Source organism: Carassius auratus, chromosome 3 (assembly GCF_003368295.1).
Source record: "Carassius auratus strain Wakin chromosome 3, ASM336829v1, whole genome shotgun sequence".
NCBI classification, from domain to species: domain Eukaryota; kingdom Metazoa; phylum Chordata; class Actinopteri; order Cypriniformes; family Cyprinidae; genus Carassius; species Carassius auratus.
Window position 1 is genome coordinate 10,734,590 of NC_039245.1, and position 20,784 is coordinate 10,755,373.

General features: G+C 36.3%; 1 protein-coding gene across 1 annotated transcript; it reads right to left on the bottom strand.

Moving 5' to 3' along the window:
* Positions 1–619: 619 nt before the first annotated feature.
* On the bottom strand, positions 620–18,579 carry LOC113047697 (beta-1,4-mannosyl-glycoprotein 4-beta-N-acetylglucosaminyltransferase-like). The gene is made up of 3 exons (XM_026209014.1): positions 18,269–18,579; positions 4,382–4,595; positions 620–3,092 (listed from the first exon to the last, which is right to left on the bottom strand). The coding sequence occupies exons 1-3, from the start codon at positions 18,292–18,294 to the stop codon at positions 1,842–1,844; spliced, it is 1,491 nt and encodes a 496-aa protein (XP_026064799.1). The 5' UTR covers positions 18,295–18,579; the 3' UTR covers positions 620–1,841.
* Positions 18,580–20,784: the final 2,205 nt, after the last annotated feature.

A 20,784-nucleotide genomic window follows, 5' to 3' on the forward strand; every position in this document is an offset into this window, starting at 1 on the left:
GAATGTATATTGTAAAAATAAGAGTTATCGTACAACATTTTGCAGTCTTGTTGTACAGGAGTTTATGCAAGATGATATAACAAAACAAATCTAAATCAGTAGTGTTAATATTTTAATGCTTTTTACACTGCAGTCCACTGATGGCCTGTCACATCCTGTAAAGGTTTAAGATTTTGCTGATGACTTGTGTTTCAAAGCTTTCAAAGGGTCGGTCACGCTCCGTGTGCTTGAACATGGAAAACGTGGATAAGCATTAGCACTCAGCATCCATGATGTGGGTCTGTAAATTGTGCTTTGAAACCGGATATCCTGTCAGGAACCGACATTACAAGAGCCTGACCACGTGCCAGCAAAGTTAGCAGCAACAGGAAAAAAATGATAAGAGAGCAAACCTAAATAGCCGAAGCCAAATATGAAATGTTTTAGAAAGCAGGAAGTCAAACTTTGAGGTTTATAATTAAAGGGACAGTTCACCCTAAGATGAAATTTGTCACCATTTACTCATGTCTTTCCAAACCTTGATTTATCTACAATGAAAAAAAAAAAAAAAAAAAAAAAAAAAAATATATATATATATATATATATATATATATATATATATATATATATAAAATCCTGTTAATGAAACCCATTAAAATATAGATATATGTATGTATACACACACACACACACAGTAAGATGGTGTTACCATTATGCGATGCATTTTTGATTTAAACCATTATCCACACAGAACAGATCTTTCAGGTGCACCAGCAAATATCAGATTTTATATCAAAACATCAATTAAAATAATAAATTTAGTCCCGATATGACTGAAATACTCTGTGCAGATCTCGTTTATGAATACAGAAATCATTACTGGACATGGGGGTTTAAGCCAGTTACGTGCTCATCATTCAGACGGAGTAAACATTTATATCAATGAACATCATATGAGTAACCTGGAGTTAACCTTGGTATCACCTGACGGTGTAAATGAGAATATTCTCATTAATTGTAACTGTTTTTAAACCATAAAAACAATACTTTATAGCCATGAAGTGGCTAAACCTTAGAGAGAGTCTAAATAAATAAATCTGATTAAATATAAGATATGTTGGCATTCTTAGTTGTTGCTATTGTGATGTGCCTGTGATGTGGTGTGAAGTTGTAAAATTGTGGAACATGAAAATGCAATCATGAACCACAAAAGGCTGTGAAACTTCTTATCACCCAGTTTCACTTCTCACTTAAACTTAAAAGTGCACCAAGCGCTTTTTGAAAAACGCCTTTGACCACTGTGTAGGAATGAGTGCCAAAACAAACCTGCAGCCAATCAGCAGTAAGGGGCGTGTCTAGTAATGATAGGGAGAAAAGAGTGCTCAGTGAGTGCACAGGACAGATATTAGCAGATCTACTATAGATAGCGAGAGATGGCAGATAAAAAATAAATACAAAAAATACAAAAAAGGAAAATTTCAGACAAACAAAACATTAAAATGAAGGCTTATGATCAGGCAAGTGGTAGAACCATATAAAAATTGGTGCAGGTTTCCAGTGGTGGAAAGAACTCAAGGAGCAGAAGGCAAGCGGATGCCGAGGTTGCTTTGTTTCTTCTTGATAGGTTTAGGGGTGGAGATGTGTGGGTTTAGGTATATGTCAGGTGGGACGCCCCCTGACTTGTGTTCTGCAGTGAGGACCAGGATCTCACAGATACCGCCATCGTTGTGTGGGGCGGAGTTATAAAAATATGGGCGTGGTCCTGTTGGGGAATGGGCGTTTCTGTTTAGAATATCAACACTGTTGAGTAAAAATCGCTTGGTGCACCTTTAAGCTGCCCACTTGAAACAGTCCCATTTCCCTTAATGTTTCGCTTTTGTGTATGGGTTCTCCAGCAAGTAGCGATATTTTTCATAGTTGTCCAGCAGGTATTTGGGAGCAAACATATGCTCCCTGGGGTCTGAAGGTGGATAGTCTGATATAGACCCATCAAACCAACCCCCTGTCCGTATTAACTCTATAATATAACTCATCTTCCGTTTCTCGCTGTAATCGCCCCAACGTGGGAAGTCTCCATTTTGGGCCGATATGAGTTTGTAATAAATTCCATCTGGTTTAAAACACCAAGAACAGTGCCATCCAGCGTAGTGAACGGGGCTTCCGATGGCCCATGGTACCAGAATACGTCCCGTGGAGTTCTCATATTCCCGGAATCCCGACATGGAATAATACGAGCGCCGTCGAAGGAGAATCCCATCACCGTTGTAAACCTTAAAGAGCATAGCTGCCGTGCAAGCAGATAAAACGTTTAGCGTTCCAAACTGCCTCCAGTAGAATCCGTACAGGGATTTGCGCATGTGGATCCCGACCGGTTCCGTCCAGCCATCGTAGAGTTTGAGGAAAAGGATTCCATCTCGCGCAGGAATTTCATCCGCATCATCGATGATGAAAACATCATCCTTTTTGAGGCCCTCAAGCCTCGACATTCCGTTTTTGGTCAAATAAGTGCGAAGGTAATCATCCGCGATCCATCCATCCGCATGGCCGCCATCAGGAAAATGGTCCAGGAAGATGTACAGGATTTTGTGCTTTATATAGTCAAACATTCCATTTAGGATCTGCTGGCGGAAAACAAGAGGTTTTGAGTCACCATATGCAGTGAAATTGGATTCACAGACCAAAAACACATCCACAACATCCCCAAGTTCGTGGAATCGAGCGTGTAGTAGGTCAAACTCGTGGTTGATGTTGATGGCATTGATGACCCGACGTGGAACTTTTCTAGGTATTACTTTTGACTTGGATGGGAGATTGGAATGATACACAATGGTAGGGATGCCACAGTGAGGGCCGTGCCAACCCTGCCGGCAGGGACACCGGACCACCATCTTGTCTGCATTGATTGCTTTGTCTTTGGGGTTGATTTCGTTGTGATGCTGCTGTAACCTGCGGTGAGATGTGAAGGCGGCCACATTCGTCCCCTCTCGGAAGCACACTGCTCCGGATTTGGTGTGGATGAAAAAGGGTGTGAGATCATCATGGAGTACAAAGGTACGCTCGTGAAGTTTCCCATCTGGAGGATCTGGCAGGATCACACTTAAGTCAACAATGCCCTGTTTGGAAGTAAAGAGTATTATAAATAAAAATAAATATATATATGGGGGTGTAACGGTACATGTATTCATATCGATAATTTTCGGTACAGGTCTTTCGTTGCAAACACAGCGTTGGTTTAACCACTGCACGAGTGGAACTTCATTTGGAAACTTCAAGTTATATTGTTACTTTTTATAAAAAACAAAGTATCATCTCTCAGTTGATGTAAAAAAAAAATAATTCAGGAAATTCAAACATTAACCAATAGCTGTTTTGAGCTCGTTGATGTGGGACAACAGATCGCTGTTTAAACTCTCTTTTACTAGTTTTAACATGAAATAATCATGAATGAACATCTCATGCCTCGTGTAATCGCTCAATCAGCATTCCAGCTGTGGAAAGATGGCAAAAAAACAGCTTGTAAACAAAATGTCATGTAGCATTTCATTTACCTCAGTGTCCACAGCTTGTCAGTGCAGAAGAGCATCTGGCAAAATATTAGACTTTAGAATCATTATATTTTACCTGTTAGTGTTGTCTTAATTATTTAATGTATATTTAAATAAATCTGTTATAAAAACGTTCTGAGAGCCACTGTGTAAATGATTTCAACAACAAATAAAATATTTATAATTTAGAAGTTTTTAAAAACTGCATTATGTGCAATGTACATGTTTTGCATAAACTGTTTTAAAGATAAGTGTTGATTATTATGTTTAAAAATAAGTAGTCATTAAGTGATCCAGTAGCTCAATTGGTAGAGCATTGTGCTATTAAGCGCAAGGTTGGGGGTTCAATTCTCCAGGAACACATGACAGGTAAAAATGTATAGCCTGAATGCACTTTAAGTTGCTTTGGATAAAAGCGTCTGCTAAATGCATACATTTAATTTAATTTGTTTAATTCATTAAATTTAAGTTTGGGCTAAGGGCTTCCTATAGTTTAGAGAGTAAGCTAGGGTAGATTTTTATCCCTAAGAAAATTTTAGTTATAATTTAATTTTTAATTTTTATTTTTTTATTTAATTATTAATTTAATTTTAAGAAAGAGCAATTTGTTCAGTAAACCAATGTTTAATTAAGAAATATATATTAGTTTGCCCCCTCCAAAACCGTACTGAACCCTGACACTTTAAAACTGAGGTACATAGCGAACCATGATGTTTGTGTACCGTTACACCCCTAATGTAAAACTAAACACAAACCCAAAGTATACATTAAAACCTGGCCCAAATCTCAATGGGTTATCAGGTCGGATAACAGACTAACAGCTCAGACTAAAACCCTTAGACCCTCATTGGCTCTACCTTCCAGAGGCTGTCTTTATGAAGTTCTTGCTTGGAGCCAAAATCAGCAGCCAGAAAATTCCAGAAGATATCAATGAACATCTTCAGAGTGGAGGGAGACAACAGCTCCTGCAGCAGCGAAATATTGTGCAGGGCTCTGTAGTAATGAAGTAAGGAAATGATACAAATCCCCAATAAACACAACAGGAGGACTTTATACCTTCGTATTCTCCTCCTGTAACACAGAAAGAAATCTGTTAATGTAAAACATAAGCATGTCACTCAAAATTCTAAATCAAAATCAAAATAACAGCTAATGAAATAGCAGCAAGCTAACATCACTTAGCAATAACTTTTTTGCAGCAGACCATGGGAGTTGTTCACAAGCAATTACAGACGAACTAACACGATTTAGTCTTTAATCATATATTTATCTCTCTTACTGAGGTGTTTTTGTCTCAGCCCATGAACAGATGAATAGTGTTCTGCAACGTTAGCAACCATGGGGAAGTGTAGTGAACTAAGTCAAGCATGAACAGCACCTTGTGTGCACAATCTCACAATCAAACCACTTTAAGGCCTTACTACACAGACAGATGTTAAACCGGTCTCCAACAACCAGTAAAGATCTGCTCTCAACTTACAGTCACAATAAAACACACGGTAAGCAATGGGTCAATCCAAAGAGTTCTAATGGCAACATTTCCAAGCTTTCTCATATCGATGACATGCTAATTGTGTCTATGAACATGTCCTTTTTACTGAAAGCGATAGTTCACCCCACTATTGCAATTACTTATTTACTCCCCCTTAAGATTTTTCAGACCTGTATGACTTTCTTTTTTCTGTTAAACATAAAAATATACTGTTGAAAAAATATATTCTTCAGAATACCAGCATACCAGCATAAGAAAGACATTGATACGTGTTTGGAATGATATGAGGCGAATGATATGAGGGGAATGTTTGGAATGATATGAGGGTGAGCAAATGATGACCGAATTTTTGTTATTATTCTCATCTTCACGCACTATGTGATGCTGCGCAAATTAGTAAGCAGATGTTCCCATGCCAGATAAAATCTTTTGAATCGAAAAAGTGGTTTTACTGACGCAACCTGTTACCTTCCAAAAAACAAAACAAAAAAAAGATGGAAAACAAACTGATTACGGAATAAAAAACCTACACACACTGAAAAGAGATAGGCGTGAACCAGGGTTTTAATCAGTAACTAAAACCATTAATAATTAATTTCTTAAATAAACATGAACTGAAATAAAATATATTTAATTTCCACATTTCTCATTTCTGTTTAGTTTAACTTAGTTGAACAGAAGCTGAGTGAATAATTCACCTGATCCCTGAGCTCAGTTTTTCTCTTATCACCAGTTTTCTCACCTCACAGTGTAAATATTGAACAGGACAAACAGAATCTATTGTTGAACCACAAATTATATCCTCAAATCATCAGGTTTATGGTACGAAGGTCAGTGTTTGACCATATAATTATTATGTTGTTGTATGTGTGTTTATATTCATGGCCCTGAGAGTGTGCTGCCATGAACCGTTCTTTCAAAACAACATGCTGAATCTAAAACATCGCACAGTTCCATTCACAGGACGCCCTGCAAGTACAGGCGTTGTTTGTGCTTGCCTGAGCTTGTGATGATGTCCTTTATCCTGGCTCCCTGCTTATCTTCTGACTGAAGGCCTTGTTTTGGTCATCTCTCAGGAAATACAGGTGGGGTAACAATGCTGTTGGTTAAGGTGTGACTCAGGACATATATATCTGAGCTTAAACTCGTACCAAACCTATTGTTACAAAGCTCTTTTTAACAGATGAGGTAATGGGGCAAATTACATCCTTGTTCTTACTTGTTCCACATTTAAGCAGTATTAGTGTGCACTGTTAAACATTTCACAACACTGTTGTCTTGTCTACCTCGGACATGAGCAAGCAAGTAGGGTTTACTGCAGGCTGGAGCAGTGGGCATGCTGAAAGATTAGGGTGTGCCAAAAGGTAGAGGTGTGGATAAAAAAAGGTCTTTCTAATGGTTTAGGGTTAGGGGTTAGTTTCTGTTGTAGCATACACCTTTTGGCACGTTTGCCAGGGCCGTGACTCCAACCTGCAACTCAGTACCGCCACTTCCAAGGTACGAATTTAGATATTCATTTATCACATTAATTTATATGCACAAAGACAATAAGACCTTTTTGTCCCTTTTTTGTTTTAAAGCTTCATGAAGAGAGCGCAAGTTGCTGCAGCTGCGAGGAGGACAGTGATGCACGCATACAAGAGTGATTGACAGTTCGCGGCACTGTGTTCAAAAAATATGTTTAAGCTCAATAGCGTTAGCGTTACAGAAAGGTCTGATTTACACACTGTTACAACAGTCATTGTTTTTTTTTTTTTTCTTACAATGACATTAGAGCCCCCCTTTTGATCAAATAAATGCAGGCTTGATGAGCAGAAGAAACTTCTTTCAAAAACATTAAAAATAGTAATGTTTCCAAACTTTTGGTCTGTACTGTATATAAATAAATAAATATATATATATATAGGCTATAATAGAGTAGCGTCACCTCTTTTGGGCCACCTAAAGCACTGTGCCCCACCATAGCACAGAAAATGCACTTGTTAAAATTACAAATGACTTGCTTCTTGCGACAGATCAAGGCTGCATCTCATTGCTAGTTTTACTTGATTTTAGTGCGTTCGACACCATAGATCATGACATACTCATAGATCGATTACAAAAATATACAGGTATTCAAGGTCAGGCTCTAAGATGGTTTAGATCCTACCTGTCCGATCGCTACCATTTTTTTATTTAAATGGGGAGTCATCTCATTTATCACCAGTAAAATATGGAGTGCCACAAGGATCTGTCCTAGGTCCTCTTCTATTTTCAATATACATGTTGCTCCTTGGTAATATTATTAGAAAATACGGGATTAGTTTCTACTGTTATGTTGATGATACTCAACTATATATCTCATCGAGACCAAATAAAACTTCTAAATTATCTAAGCTAACAGAGTGTGTTGAAAATGTAAAAGTTTGGATGACCAATAATTTTCTCCTATTAAATTCAGATAAGATAGAGAGATTACTTATTGGATCAAAAAAACAGTACACAGAATCTTGTAGATTATAATTTGCAACTAGACTGATGTACTGTTACTTCTTTTACAGTCAAAAATGTGGGTGTTACATTAGACAGCAACTTGTCTTTTGAAAACCCTATTTCCAATGTTACAAAATCTGCATTCTTCCATCTTAGAAACATTGTCAAGCTATGAAATATGTTACCTGTTTCTGATGCAGAAAAGCTAGTTCATGCACTCGTGACCTCTAGACTGGACTATTGTAATGCACTTCTAGGTGGTTGTCCTGCATCTTCAATAAACAAGCTACAGGTAGTCCAAAATGCAGCGGCTAGAGTCCTTACGAGGTCAAGAAAATATGATCATATTACCCCAATTCTACAGTCTCTGCACTGGCTACCTATTCCATATCAGTTACAAATTATCATTACTTAAGGCCTAACTAGCTACCCTTATACCACGCTACAACCCATCACGCTCCCTAAGGTCACAAAACGATGGACTTTTGGTAGTTCCTAGGATAACAAAGTCCACAAAAGGAGATAGAGCTTTTTCACATTTGGCTCCCAAACTCTGGAATAGCCTTCCTGATAATGTTCGGGGTTCAGACCCACTCTCTCTGTTTAAATCTTGATTAAAAACACATCACTTTTGCCAAGCATTCAAGTAATGCATCTCATAATTTGTGACTGCAGTTGTATCTGTTCAAATGCGCATTCTGATTCTTTAGCATGGGTTAAACTAATTAATTTTACTCTGTTGGAACAGCAGCTATTGATGTCTCTAATTGTTTTTCTGTAACTAGGATTTACACAAGCTCCAGTCTGGACCCAGAACACCTGAGAAGAGATGATGCTGACCCTCAGAAGACCTCAGATGATCCTAACCCTGAAACAACATACAGAACTAACAAATATTGCAACTTAATATGCAATCACATTATAATTGCTGTTAATAGTGTTCATTGTCTGGTTGAATATGTCTTGTATAATTTTTTTCTGAAAATTCCTGTCACATGCACGTAAACTGACAGTCACCACTTTTAATCTACTACTAAATATTGGAGAAACTTAATTTTCTGTAAAGTTGCTTTGCAATGATTTGTATCGTAAAAAGCGCTATACAAATAAACTTGAATTGAATTGAATTAAGGCAAATCCTTAAAAAACACATTGGAATGGCGCTAAAGAGGCTGTTCGGAAAGTAGTATACATGAAATAAATAAAAAAATACAGAAATTTTCTGTATGTGGTGTATGACGTCACAGAAAATTCCCATGATGCAAAGAGATTTACAGTTATTTACTGTAATGGTAATTTGAACCAGTCCACCCACCTATCAGACCAGTGCTTACAATCCAACTGAGCTTCTATGTAAATCAGAAATGTTTTGCACCACATGTCGTCATCATCCAGCAAAACTGTTTAATAAACTTATGGAGATAAATTATATATATCTGTGTGTGTGTGTGTGTGTGTGTGTCTTTAGTGCACATTAAAACATTTTTTATTTAAAATTTTCAGAGACATTTAAAAAGGGCATAACCCCTTTTATCTTTAGTGCTTGTTTACAGAACAGGATAAAATATAATGTTAACAATCACCTGATATTTACACTTTCTGTTTGACAAAGTGTAAGTAAGCACATGTGCATGTGTGTGTTTCTTCATAGGGCACCAATGCCAGGGGCACAATGGCTCTTTTTTTTCTGCCAGACTCCGCCTCTTCTGATTCTTAAATGTCAACATGTTTCTCAACCTGTACAAAAGATTTCTTCTCTTGGTTTGGGAGCATGCACACACAGATGGAGCAATCCAGCAACTTCTTTTGCTATACTGTAGCGCTCAACATAGAAAGATGATTTTATTTCCTCTTTCGCATACACAAATTCAAGTCACTTCTCTGGAAGCACTGTGGTTTGTTTCTATCTGAGTGGTAATGTTAACCCTAAAAACAAAGTTATGTTTGGCCATACAATACTTGCATACATAATGCTGCTTTATATATATATATATATATATATATATATATATATATATATATATATATATATATATATATATATATGTATATTATCACTGTATATATAGTCAAGCCAAAAATGTCGGCACCCTTGGTAAATATGTTCAAAGAAGGCTGTGAAAATTAATCTGCATTGTTAATCCTTTTGATATTTTATTTTAATTTCATTGGATAATAAGAATTTAAAATGGGGGAAATATCATTATGTATTTTTTTTTTCTCAAAAACTTGTTGTACACAATTATTGCCACCCCTGGAAATTTTTATGAGCAAAATATCTCTGAAGTATATTCCCATTAGACTTTTGCCGGTATTCGGTAATGCAATATATTGCGGAGACTAATATGCACAATATTGTTATCGTGGGCACTTCTAAATACCGTGAATAAATATACATTACAAATTATTCAGAATTTGGAATGCATTGTAAGAATAGTATTCCCATGAGCTGCTTAAAGGGCACAGCATCGCTGTATGCTGCTTGAAAGAGCCCATGCGCTCTGATGTAAACAAGCATGAATGAGAAGCACATGGAGCAACACGTGAGAGACGCGCTGAATGAAAGCACATTCACTCTCTGACAGCAGATGGCGCTAAAATGCAGCCCATATCCTGTAAACACAGTAAATAAAGCAGCTGTTACTTTCAAAACCATATTTAAATAATTTTAAATAACCATTCAGATTAGTGTTTGCCCTATGGTGTTTATTACAGAGCCAACTACTGAAATATTTAGATTTAATAGGCTATTTATCTTCAAACATTCTTTTTTTTTTTTAAAAAATCTGGACTACATATGCCCTAGATTTTGTTTGAAAGTGTTTTGATCTTTTATTGTTCATTCACACTTTACATTATGGCTTCATTAGTTAACATGAACTGCCAATGAAAAAAATATTCGGAAAATTCATTAATCTTAGGTATTCCAATATTTAATAACACATTGTTAAAGCTGAAAGTTGCAACTGCGTTATTTAATGAGCTTACATGAACTAAGACTTGTATTTTTTAACAAAAATTAATAACTTCTATAGTAAATGTAGCTATTGCTCATTGTTTAGCTGTGCATTTATTGAAAGGGCACTATGCGATATCCGAACTGATTACACTATATTTTATGTATTGCACTGTATTTTATGTAAAATCATTTTCTATTTTTAAACTGTCTTAAATTTATTTTAAGTAAATTTTTCAATCATTTTCATTTTCAAGTTCTTAAATTGCTTGTTTTATTTTCTTCATTACTTTTTTTTAAACTTTCTTTTATGTAAAGCACTTTGAATTACCATTGTGTACGAAATGTGCTATATAAATAAACTAGCCTTGCCTTGAATGTTTATGCATTATCTAAGGTTATCTAATTGTCTTATTGTAAAGATATACCTATTGGTTTTTATAGTTCTTTTGCACTATAATGTGTAAAACATTTAACTTTTATATATTTTTCTGTATTGCTTTATCGTTTTAAATGTTTAGTTATTTTTGTTATAAGAAAAAAGTTATTTAACCTGTTATACTGTTTTATGACCACTTTTTTAAAACAAAATTTCAATACCATGATATAGGGCTGTAGCTATCGAATATTCTAGTAATCGAGTATTCTACCAAAAATTTTTAGGTAATCGAGTAATCAGATAAAATGTGTTTTTGCTTAATAAGTGCAATATTAATTATGCAAGAGAAAATAAGACTCCTGGGTCTCTTTTTTTAGATTTTTTTTTTTTAAATGCATAGAATGCAATGCATACATCAAAAATAAACATTTAATTATTACCGATTGTTTCTCTGTCTGTACTTGTACTTGTACAATGACAATAAAGTTGACAGATGAATTAAGTGCATTTAAGTGCCATTCAGTTGGGGTTTTAAATAAAGCATTTTCTGAGATGCACATTAAACATTAAACACATAAAACATTAATTTAATTTATCTTTTAATTTTTTGGTAAACAAAGGGGATTTACTATATAAAATAAAACATGGAAGAAATGTTTGCGATTAAACCTTAAAAAATATAATGTTTGATGTTTTTTTTTTGTAGGCTATGTAGGGGTTTTACGGATAGTCAAGCATTCGAACATTCGTTCTGCTCTGATTATTCTATAAATAAAAATTATCTTCGAATTTCGCAAAAATATCACTTTCTGTGATTCTCCACGGAATATTTGAAGATGTATGCAAACAAAAAATAATTAATGAATGAATAAGAACTGCGGTCTTCTACGGTACTTCAAATATGCCGTGGAGAATGACAGAAAGTGACCGAATTCAAGAACATTGTTGCAGCGTCTCTCAAGCAACGAATAAACACAGCTCACTTGGAGAATGCAGTGAAACCTCCTCTCACATCTGCCCTAAACCCTCGGCACAAACATCTCAGGTTTCTCGATGAAAACTTTTTGAACATTATCAGAACATTTTCCTTGATGCGAGTGGTGCGGATGCAGCCACCGTCACCAACGATGAAGAGGATGCGGCAATGCCCACTCATTGGAAAAGGCTGAGCCAGTTCTTCAGCGATGATTACAGAGAGTCCAGCCGAGACGAGTGGGAACAGCTCTTGCTGGAGCCATGTATTATATCAGATGAGGATCCCATTCAGTGGTGAAAACTTATTCTCTTAGCACACCGTTATTTGTGAGTCCCGCCAACGTCTGTGCCGTCAGAGCGTGTTTTCTCCGTGGCCGGCCTTATTGTTAACAGACTAAAGAGCCGACTTTCCCCCGATTATGTTTACATGCCCGTATTTCTTAACAAGAACATGTAAAACAATAGAAAAAAAGCAAAAAAAGATTTGCTGACAGTTTCAAAGTTAAATGTAGGCTACGTTCTAGCCTTATTGCTGCAGGCTGCTTTACGTATTTTATTTGTTCACTTTATTTTTGCTTTTAATCTGTACTTTAATCTGCACGCATTGTTAAAGGTTTTCAGCTACAAAGCTAATGTTCAAGATTATTGTGTGTAAGCTTGTTCAAAATGACGGAAACATAGCGTCTGTCTCATTAAACTTAATTTTAATGAAGGAATATTCGAATATTCATTTTTTTGTGAACTCAAATATCTGAATGTGAAATTTGCAGAAAACGCCCATCCCTAAGGCTATGTACATTCTGCTGAACATGAACAATAGTCTTTAACCGGACTTTTATTTTGACGGGTTGACGTACCTTTATAGTTCTGTGTATGTGATGTGATGCTAGTTTTACTCAAATCAAATGGTCAGCAGTTCTGGAGATGATGTTGTTCATGTGTTCACGTCCTTATAGTGAGACAGCAGACGCTGAAATCACTGGAGCATCACGTGCGCTTCAGTGTGTTAAAGAATGAAGAAGTGCTTCTGCGCCATTCGTAAATGCGTTGTGTCACATTAAAAAACCATTGTGAAAAAACCTGACGTGAGATTTAAAATAAATTAAAAGAGGCTTCAAGGCAGAGGAATTTGCCTCGATCATTTTTTGTAATCGAGTTACTCGAGGAATCGTTTCAGCCCTACCTTGATAATACCGTATACCGTGATAAAAGCATTATCAATTAACCGCAACAGGAAAATTTGATACCGCATATCCATAATTTCCATTCATATTCACAATTTATGAACTGATTATGAACATGAAATTGTACAGCCATGGCTTCATGTTACACAGAAATATAAAGAGGAGGGAAAATAAAGCCCAAATTCCCATAATCATCCATCAAAGATGAAAAAAACAAAGAATATATTTCTGATGTGCAGCAAGATATAATTGAGCTCCACAAATTAGTGAAGTGGCTTTAAGAACGGAGCTAGAGCAGTTAAAATTTCCATTTCCACCATCAGGTTAATAATTAATCATTTCCAATCAACAGAAAATGTTAGGAATCTGCCTGGAAGAGGACGTGTGTCTATATCGTCCTAATGCAGGGTGAGGAGAGTTTGAGTGGCTAAAGACTCTCCAAGGATCACAGCTTCATTTTTAAATATTAATGCTTCGAAAACAAAAGAGATGTTCATTGATTTCTGTAAGAAGAGCTCTGTACCTGTGTTGCCCTCTTTCATAAAGGGACATCAGGTAGAAGTGGTTACCCAGTACAAATATTTAGGGACTGTACTTGATGATAAATTACAATTTGAGGCAAACACTGATATTATTAGAGGAAAAGCTCTTCAGCGTCTGTATTTTCTAAAAAATAGCTTTGAGCACAGAGATAAAAAGTACCCCATGTGTACAATTAAATATACTGCTGTATTTTTGATGTTGTGGGCCTATATTTCTTCTGGAGGTCCTGGACATCTTGTGTGTGGCATGGCATCAAATGACGAGAAGAAGCACCAACATGGAGCTGGGAATCTAAAGGGTCTGGAGTGATTCTGGATGAAGGAATGGTCTCTGATCTCTTGTCAGGTGTTCTCTAACCTCATCAGGCATTATAGGAGAACATTTTGACCTGTTAAACTGTGAAATGGAGGTTTCAAATAGTACTGAATAAAAGGGTGCCATTAATTGTGGCATATTTCAAATATTCATAATGATATTCCCCCATTTTAAATTCTTATTATCCAGTGAAAGGATACATTTTTGTGAATTTTTTTTAATAAAATATCAAAAGGATTAACAATGCAGATGAATTTTCACAGCCTTCTTTGATCATATTTACCAAAGGTGCCGATATTTTTGGCCATGACTGTACATATATATATATATGTTTGTGTGTTTTGTGTGTGTGTGTGTGTGTGTGTATGTATGTGTGTATACAGTTGTACTCAAAATTATTCAACCCCCATTGCAAAAAGGTGAATTTTTTTTTTAACAAATAAAACTTTTTGACATGAATTTAGGCCAGCACATACCATAGATGCTCAATTGGATTGAGATCTGGGCAATTTGGAGGCCAAGGCAACACCTTGAACTCTGTCATGTTCCTCAAACCATTCCTGAACCATATTTGCAGTGTTCCAGGGTACAATATCCTGTTTAAAGAGACCACTGACGAGATCACCATTGCCATAACGGGTGTATGTCGTCTTCAACAATCTTTAACTTCCGCATGAATGCCATCCAAGGTTTCCCAGCAGAACACTGATCAGAACATTGGGACATGGCTACTATAGTGTGGGAACAAGGTTGACCAATTACATAGGAATAGAAATTCAGATTTTAAGTCAAAATTTGAAGTCTTGACAAAATTAGCAGGGACAGACAATAGGGTAAAGGCTGGAGTACACTATACGACTTTAAAATCTGAACAGATTTCAAAACACTGGGCATCATACATTTACCAGCATTGTAGTCACATAGGAAAATCTGGCCACAGGATCTCAGACTCACACACTTTAAAGTTGTTCCAATCACAACAAACTCACACAGAACCATGCGCCTTGTTGCTAGGAAACGCATGACAAATGAAAACAACATATGTTCTAAAATTGACTCAATGTTTGGTCTCCTCCAACTGAATGGAATCATAGTCTTAAAGGGATAGCTCACCCAAAAATGAAAATTCCATCATCATTTACTCACCCTCATGTCGTTGCAAACCTGTATGTTGAACATAAAAGAAGATATTTTGAAGATTGCTGGTTATCAAACAGTTGCCATTGACTTCCATAGTATTTTGTTTTCCTACCATGGAAGTCAATGGCAACCACCAACTTTTTGATTGAGGTTTGGAGCGACATGAGGATGAGTAAACCATGCCAGAATTTTCATTTTTGGGGCGAACTATCCCTTAAGCTTAAAAAAGAGAGTTTGTGACCATTAAACACCACATAATTTTTATGGCAAATCTACAAAAAAATCTACTTTGCAGCAAAACCATCACTTCAGTACTGCTTACGTAGAGAAAATATATAGAACAATTGTGAAGGAAGATAATCGGTGACTATGGAATTGGAATAAAGTTTGAAAATTCAAATGAAGTGGCTTATCAAAACAAACACTTTTGCTGGCTTATCCAAACAAGGTTTAAAAAAGGCTGTAAAGGCTTATATACTTTGAATAGTAGATGAATAGATATTAAGCCACATATTTTTATACAAATCATGTTCATAGCACAAACTAAAAATACCCAAACACCCTTCTCTGTACGTTCTTACAAAGATGCAGATACAGAAAAGAGAAAGATGATAAAGAACACACAAACATGACACAAACAGGCTTAGATCAAGTGGGCATACAGAATATTTATATATAATTATATAGCAGAAACCATACAGCTCATTAAAAACTGCTATCATGTCCAGAGCTGTGTGCTTAAAAGCAGGTGTTTCCTGTTCACGAGAGCTTTTGTACTCATTTCGAAACAATGAAACGGTCTAGAAACCACAGTTTGACTCATTGTTTCGCATTGGAGCTCAAAGGCTTACCCTTTCAGAGAAACTGTGTTTGCCAATCGGTTATCATCTTTACATATTCAGATGCGGACACCTGGTGGTCCTGTTGTAAACATCTTTAACAACATATGTTCTTGTGTTGCTTAAAACACCACAGGCCACCCACAATCCATTCACTGAAGCATGCACTTCAAAATAGGAAACATAACACGAAATAGCCAATTCCTATCTGACTGATGCACATGGTTTCTTTTGAGTTTAAAAGGTACTATGTGTACACACAATGAGCAATTGTTTACTGGATTTGCTAATGTTTGTGGCTTCAAATATTTCAAACATACTGCTTTTCTCTGGGGAGGAGCTAACTAGACATCAGCAAACACAACTCTACTGTAACTTTACTTTGATTATGGAGTCAAATCTGTGAAATAATCAAATGGTTTATACTCATTTTATGGTAACTTCAACTAACTTTCAAGACACTTGTTTGAGCACGAGAGCAGTTGATCTGAAACATTTTGTAACTTAACTGAACGCGGCATAAGGGTGTTAACATCCGAGTGTGTTGCAACAACATAAATCTTGCATAACTGCTGGTCATACAACAATTTCACTTTCACAAACCCCACTCTCCCAATGCATCATCTCCAAAGTACAAACGTATGGCTCAGATGCTAATGTCTAATGCCATAGCTGACCTTGCGTATATAAAAGCTGTTGCATTCACATACTTGCATATTATATATCTCAGGCCTTTCAAACTCACAGGCCTTCACCCTCAGGCCATCCAAGATTCAGATGAGTTTGTTTTTCTCTGCATTGGAACAGATTTGGAAAAATGTAGCATTACATCAATTGCTCAACAATGGATCCTCTGCAGTGAATGGGTGCCGTCAGAATGAGAATCTAAACAGCTGATAAAAACATATAATAATCCACTAGTAAGTCCAGCCATCAACTAACATCTTGTGAAGTGAAAGGCTGTTTGTTTGTAAGTCTACAATCCATAAAAAAAGTCCATCCGCTCGTGTCCTCTCACAGATATAAGCCACTAGTTCTCTTTGCTGAACCGTTCCATTAAGGGCCAATCCGGGGCAGACAGCACAGACACGGTTTCGTTTTCCACTGTAGTGCTGATAATGGAGATCTTTGGAATGCAATACAAATAGATCAGTCGTTGCCTTGCCTCTGACAATGATCTGATATTTCTGCTTTTGGGACTCCTTTTTTATCTGATATTTACTTCGTTAAATACAGAAAAAAAAAGGACTCATCTGTTGAACAAAAAATTAAAACAGAATAAGTGCAAGTGAGACCGAACTGTCTCTGGTCCTTTTTTTTTTTTTTAACTGTTTTCATTTGTAAAGGGTCATTGATCGGTGCACATTTCTCTCCTGATTCAGACTTGATTACTTTTTTTTTTTACTGAAGAAAGACAGATTATGTATAGAGAATACATATTCTAGCCTGAAGCAATGATTGTTGTTCACTTCAAAAGATGTTAATGGATAGACCAGTCAGTGTGGATTACTGTGATGCTTTTAACAGCTTTTTAAACTTTCATTCTGACGGCACCCATTCACTGCAGTGGATCCACTGGTGAGCAAGTGATGTAATGCTACATTTCTCCAAATCTGTTACAATGAAAAAAAAAAAAAACTCCTCTTAATGTTGCCAAGCCAAAATTGAAAGAATTGACCAAATATCCTGAGAAAGACAATGGGATTAAATGAGTAAACGTTGCTGGTGCTCTTACAAAATGAAGGAATGGAACATTTCAGCTTCTTATCGACAGATAAGCCAAGTTCAGCTTTCTGCCATACAGGTTAGATCTTCTCTGCCAAAGCCCCGTATGACGAGCTGTGTTTATGTCTGAGTTGGAGAATGTGTGATGTGCAAAAAAAGTGAGATGATTGTAAGGGAGATTTGCAAAGATTGTGTTACATTAAATTTGCGTAGAAACATGAAAAGTGTTTCAGCTTCAGAGTTCCGCTGTGTGATATTCTCAACATTCAGAGTCTGTTAAAAAAGAGTTCCAACAGGATATGAATCACTTTTTTCCTTTTATGTAATTCTGCTTTTTAGCTGAACTCAGAGAAAAAAATCAGGAACTTCATTTAACCTTGGAACAAAACAGGCTAAAGAAAGAAGTTTGTACTGGAAATGCAAACAGTAAACATTTTGTGTTTAGGTGTGTGTGTGATCAGGAAGAATTGCTATTTGGTTTATTCATTACTCAAACGTTATACCCATGCAATACAGTGGAATACTGTAATAGGTTTAGTATACCACCCTAACCCTTTTAGACAAACTTTTATTTATTTATTTATTAAAATAAAACCATAGCATCACCGCTGTGAATCAACTGATTAAATGCAGAAGCTCATGGTATAATGAAATGCATGCTCTGAACAACATCAGCGAAAATCTCTCCAGCAGCACAGCTCGCGCTAGCGGTGAGGTATCTTACCTGACAGACAGGTGTGATCTTCCCATGCTGCTCCTGCATGTGTCCGTCAGCTCCTAGCGTTTCTGTGTGGTCGCGCGCTCGACTGTTGTCTAAACTCGCGCAGGAAACTAAACTAACTGAACACGCGCTCAGGCTCGCGCGTGCCACCGAAGTGAGGGGAACAGAGAAAGCGTGACTTCCTCGTGTAAATAATGATCCCACCACTCCCAGTCTCTCCTTATCAAATTTTTGAGTGTTTTATTGGCGTGTCAAAAAACTATCAGACTGGGACAGAGCGTGGCGTTGAGGCAGTGTTCTGTCAAATTGTGCTACCTCCCATTAAAACAGTGGGTTGTACAATTCGACATCAAAAAAAATTCTACCTGTAAAGCTATGGTTTATTGACGTCTACACCTGCCACAAGCCTAAACCTAGCCTTACAGCTATGCAAATACACTAATTACATGTTATAAACACGGTTGTAGCTAGAAGGGATACAGTTACAGGAAACTAACAATATATATTTTCTTCTACCTATTAGATTGTGTTTTATTAAAGTCTACACATACCCCAACTCTAAACCTACCCTTAAAGTAATGAAGATACATTAAATGTTGTTCAGCATGAAAAAATGGATGCAATATTAATGGTAGAAGCTCTGACGGGTATAGGGTAAAATATCAGGACCCTGGCCAGACCTAATAGATAGAAGCAGTTGCATAGGGCCCAGTGGACACCAGATGTGTGTGACTGATTAATTGGTGTCTCTATTCTACACATGACACACACACATGCATGTGAAATATGTATTATAAGTTATTAAACAATTATCTTCAATATTTTCTGTTCTAAATGTATAGTTACCTCAAGTGCTGCAGCCTCATAGAAGTGTATGACTTGTTGTTCATCTTTGGAGAGGAAAGGCAGTTATTTAAATCTGTGGTCGAAGGCAGAGACTGTCAGAAGAATATTCTTTTCTGCCCCATTTCTCTTGACAAGATCATCATGAAAAGCCTGTTTTATTTCCAGGATGATTGGTGCATCATTACCACAAAATACTGCTTCTGGTAATAACATAACTTGTTCAGTGGCTGATAAATAAATATTTGATTGCTGAATATTGTACCCTAATTGAAGTAGCTGTAGGAGCATGATTTTGCACACAGTAAGAAAACAAAAATATATAATTTTGTTATGTAGTGTGACTGGGTGGGCCCCGGGCCTGAATGAGTTGTTCTTGATGTCCACCCATCACACATCAGTGCTACTCTTGTTGCCGTCTTCTACACTTCTTCAACCTGTAACTTTATCCTGGTCTCTTGGTATAGCTGAGATAATGTTTTCTCAGTAAAAGGCGATGTGATGGAATGCTGTACGGTGGTTTTCGATAAGCCAGCTCAGTCATGTCCAGTCAACTGTCAAAACCTGCTGTGCTATCAGGTCTCCACATAATCCATTCACAATGATAAGTGTTGTTTGTCTAAGAGGAACATACTCTACTACACCATATATAGTTTCAGTTATGACAAACATGAGTGTGAAAAATGACACGAGTTAATGCTCTAAATTGTTCCGGATGTAATTGACCTAAATTGTTGGTGAAACTGTAGTGTTGTAGGAAACTAACTAACTGACAAGCCGATGTCAAAAATAAACCTGTGCATTAAGTGATTCAGACTAAATTCAGAGTAACCAAATTGAAGAAAGAAAAAAAGTGTTTTATTTCAGCCAGTTGACAAGGAAACACTACCCATTTTCATTTACGCTGTAAAATAACTAAAACAAAAAGTGAAATAGAATGTAATAAAACATGTAGAAATTTTAAAACAAATCTAATAAAAACAAAAAAATGGATAAAACTAACTAAAATGAAAACGACGGCAGGAAATATAAAAATAATTCAAAATAGACAAAAACTATTAACGCTACCGGAATGACACTAAAACAATATTACTTTAGAAGCTTTCTTTTTTTTGTGTGTGAATAAATTGTAATAATCTAAAGAACCTTTTTCTTTTATGTCTGGCCATATAGCCGACTTTTATTTTATTTTTTTATTCTATATCAAGGTGTGATTTTTTTTCCTCAAATCTTACTTGTAATAAATTGTTCAATTTGTTGTGTTAAATCTGATAACTAAAATCTTAATGGTCACATCAAATGGAAAATATAGCCTGAGAAGTGTTGTAATAATTAACATTTTAAAAGTAATACAAAATTAATACGATTTCAAATTGAATTTGCCAGGCGCCTGAAAAAATCCCTAGCCCCCTTCATCTTAGTACAACACTTACCTTTTGGTGTCTGTAAGATTAGTTTGTTTTTTTTTTCAGCCTTTTCCATTCACCAAGACTGCAATTATTTAACAATGCAATTAAAATAACTTTAGTATTTGAATGGATCTTAAGATGTAGTTTATTCCTGTGATGATAAAGCTGTATTTTCAGCATCATCACTCCCGTCTTGTCACAAGATCTTTCAGAAATCATTCTAATATGCTGATCGGACGCTCAGGAAACCTTAAATGTGGGAAATTG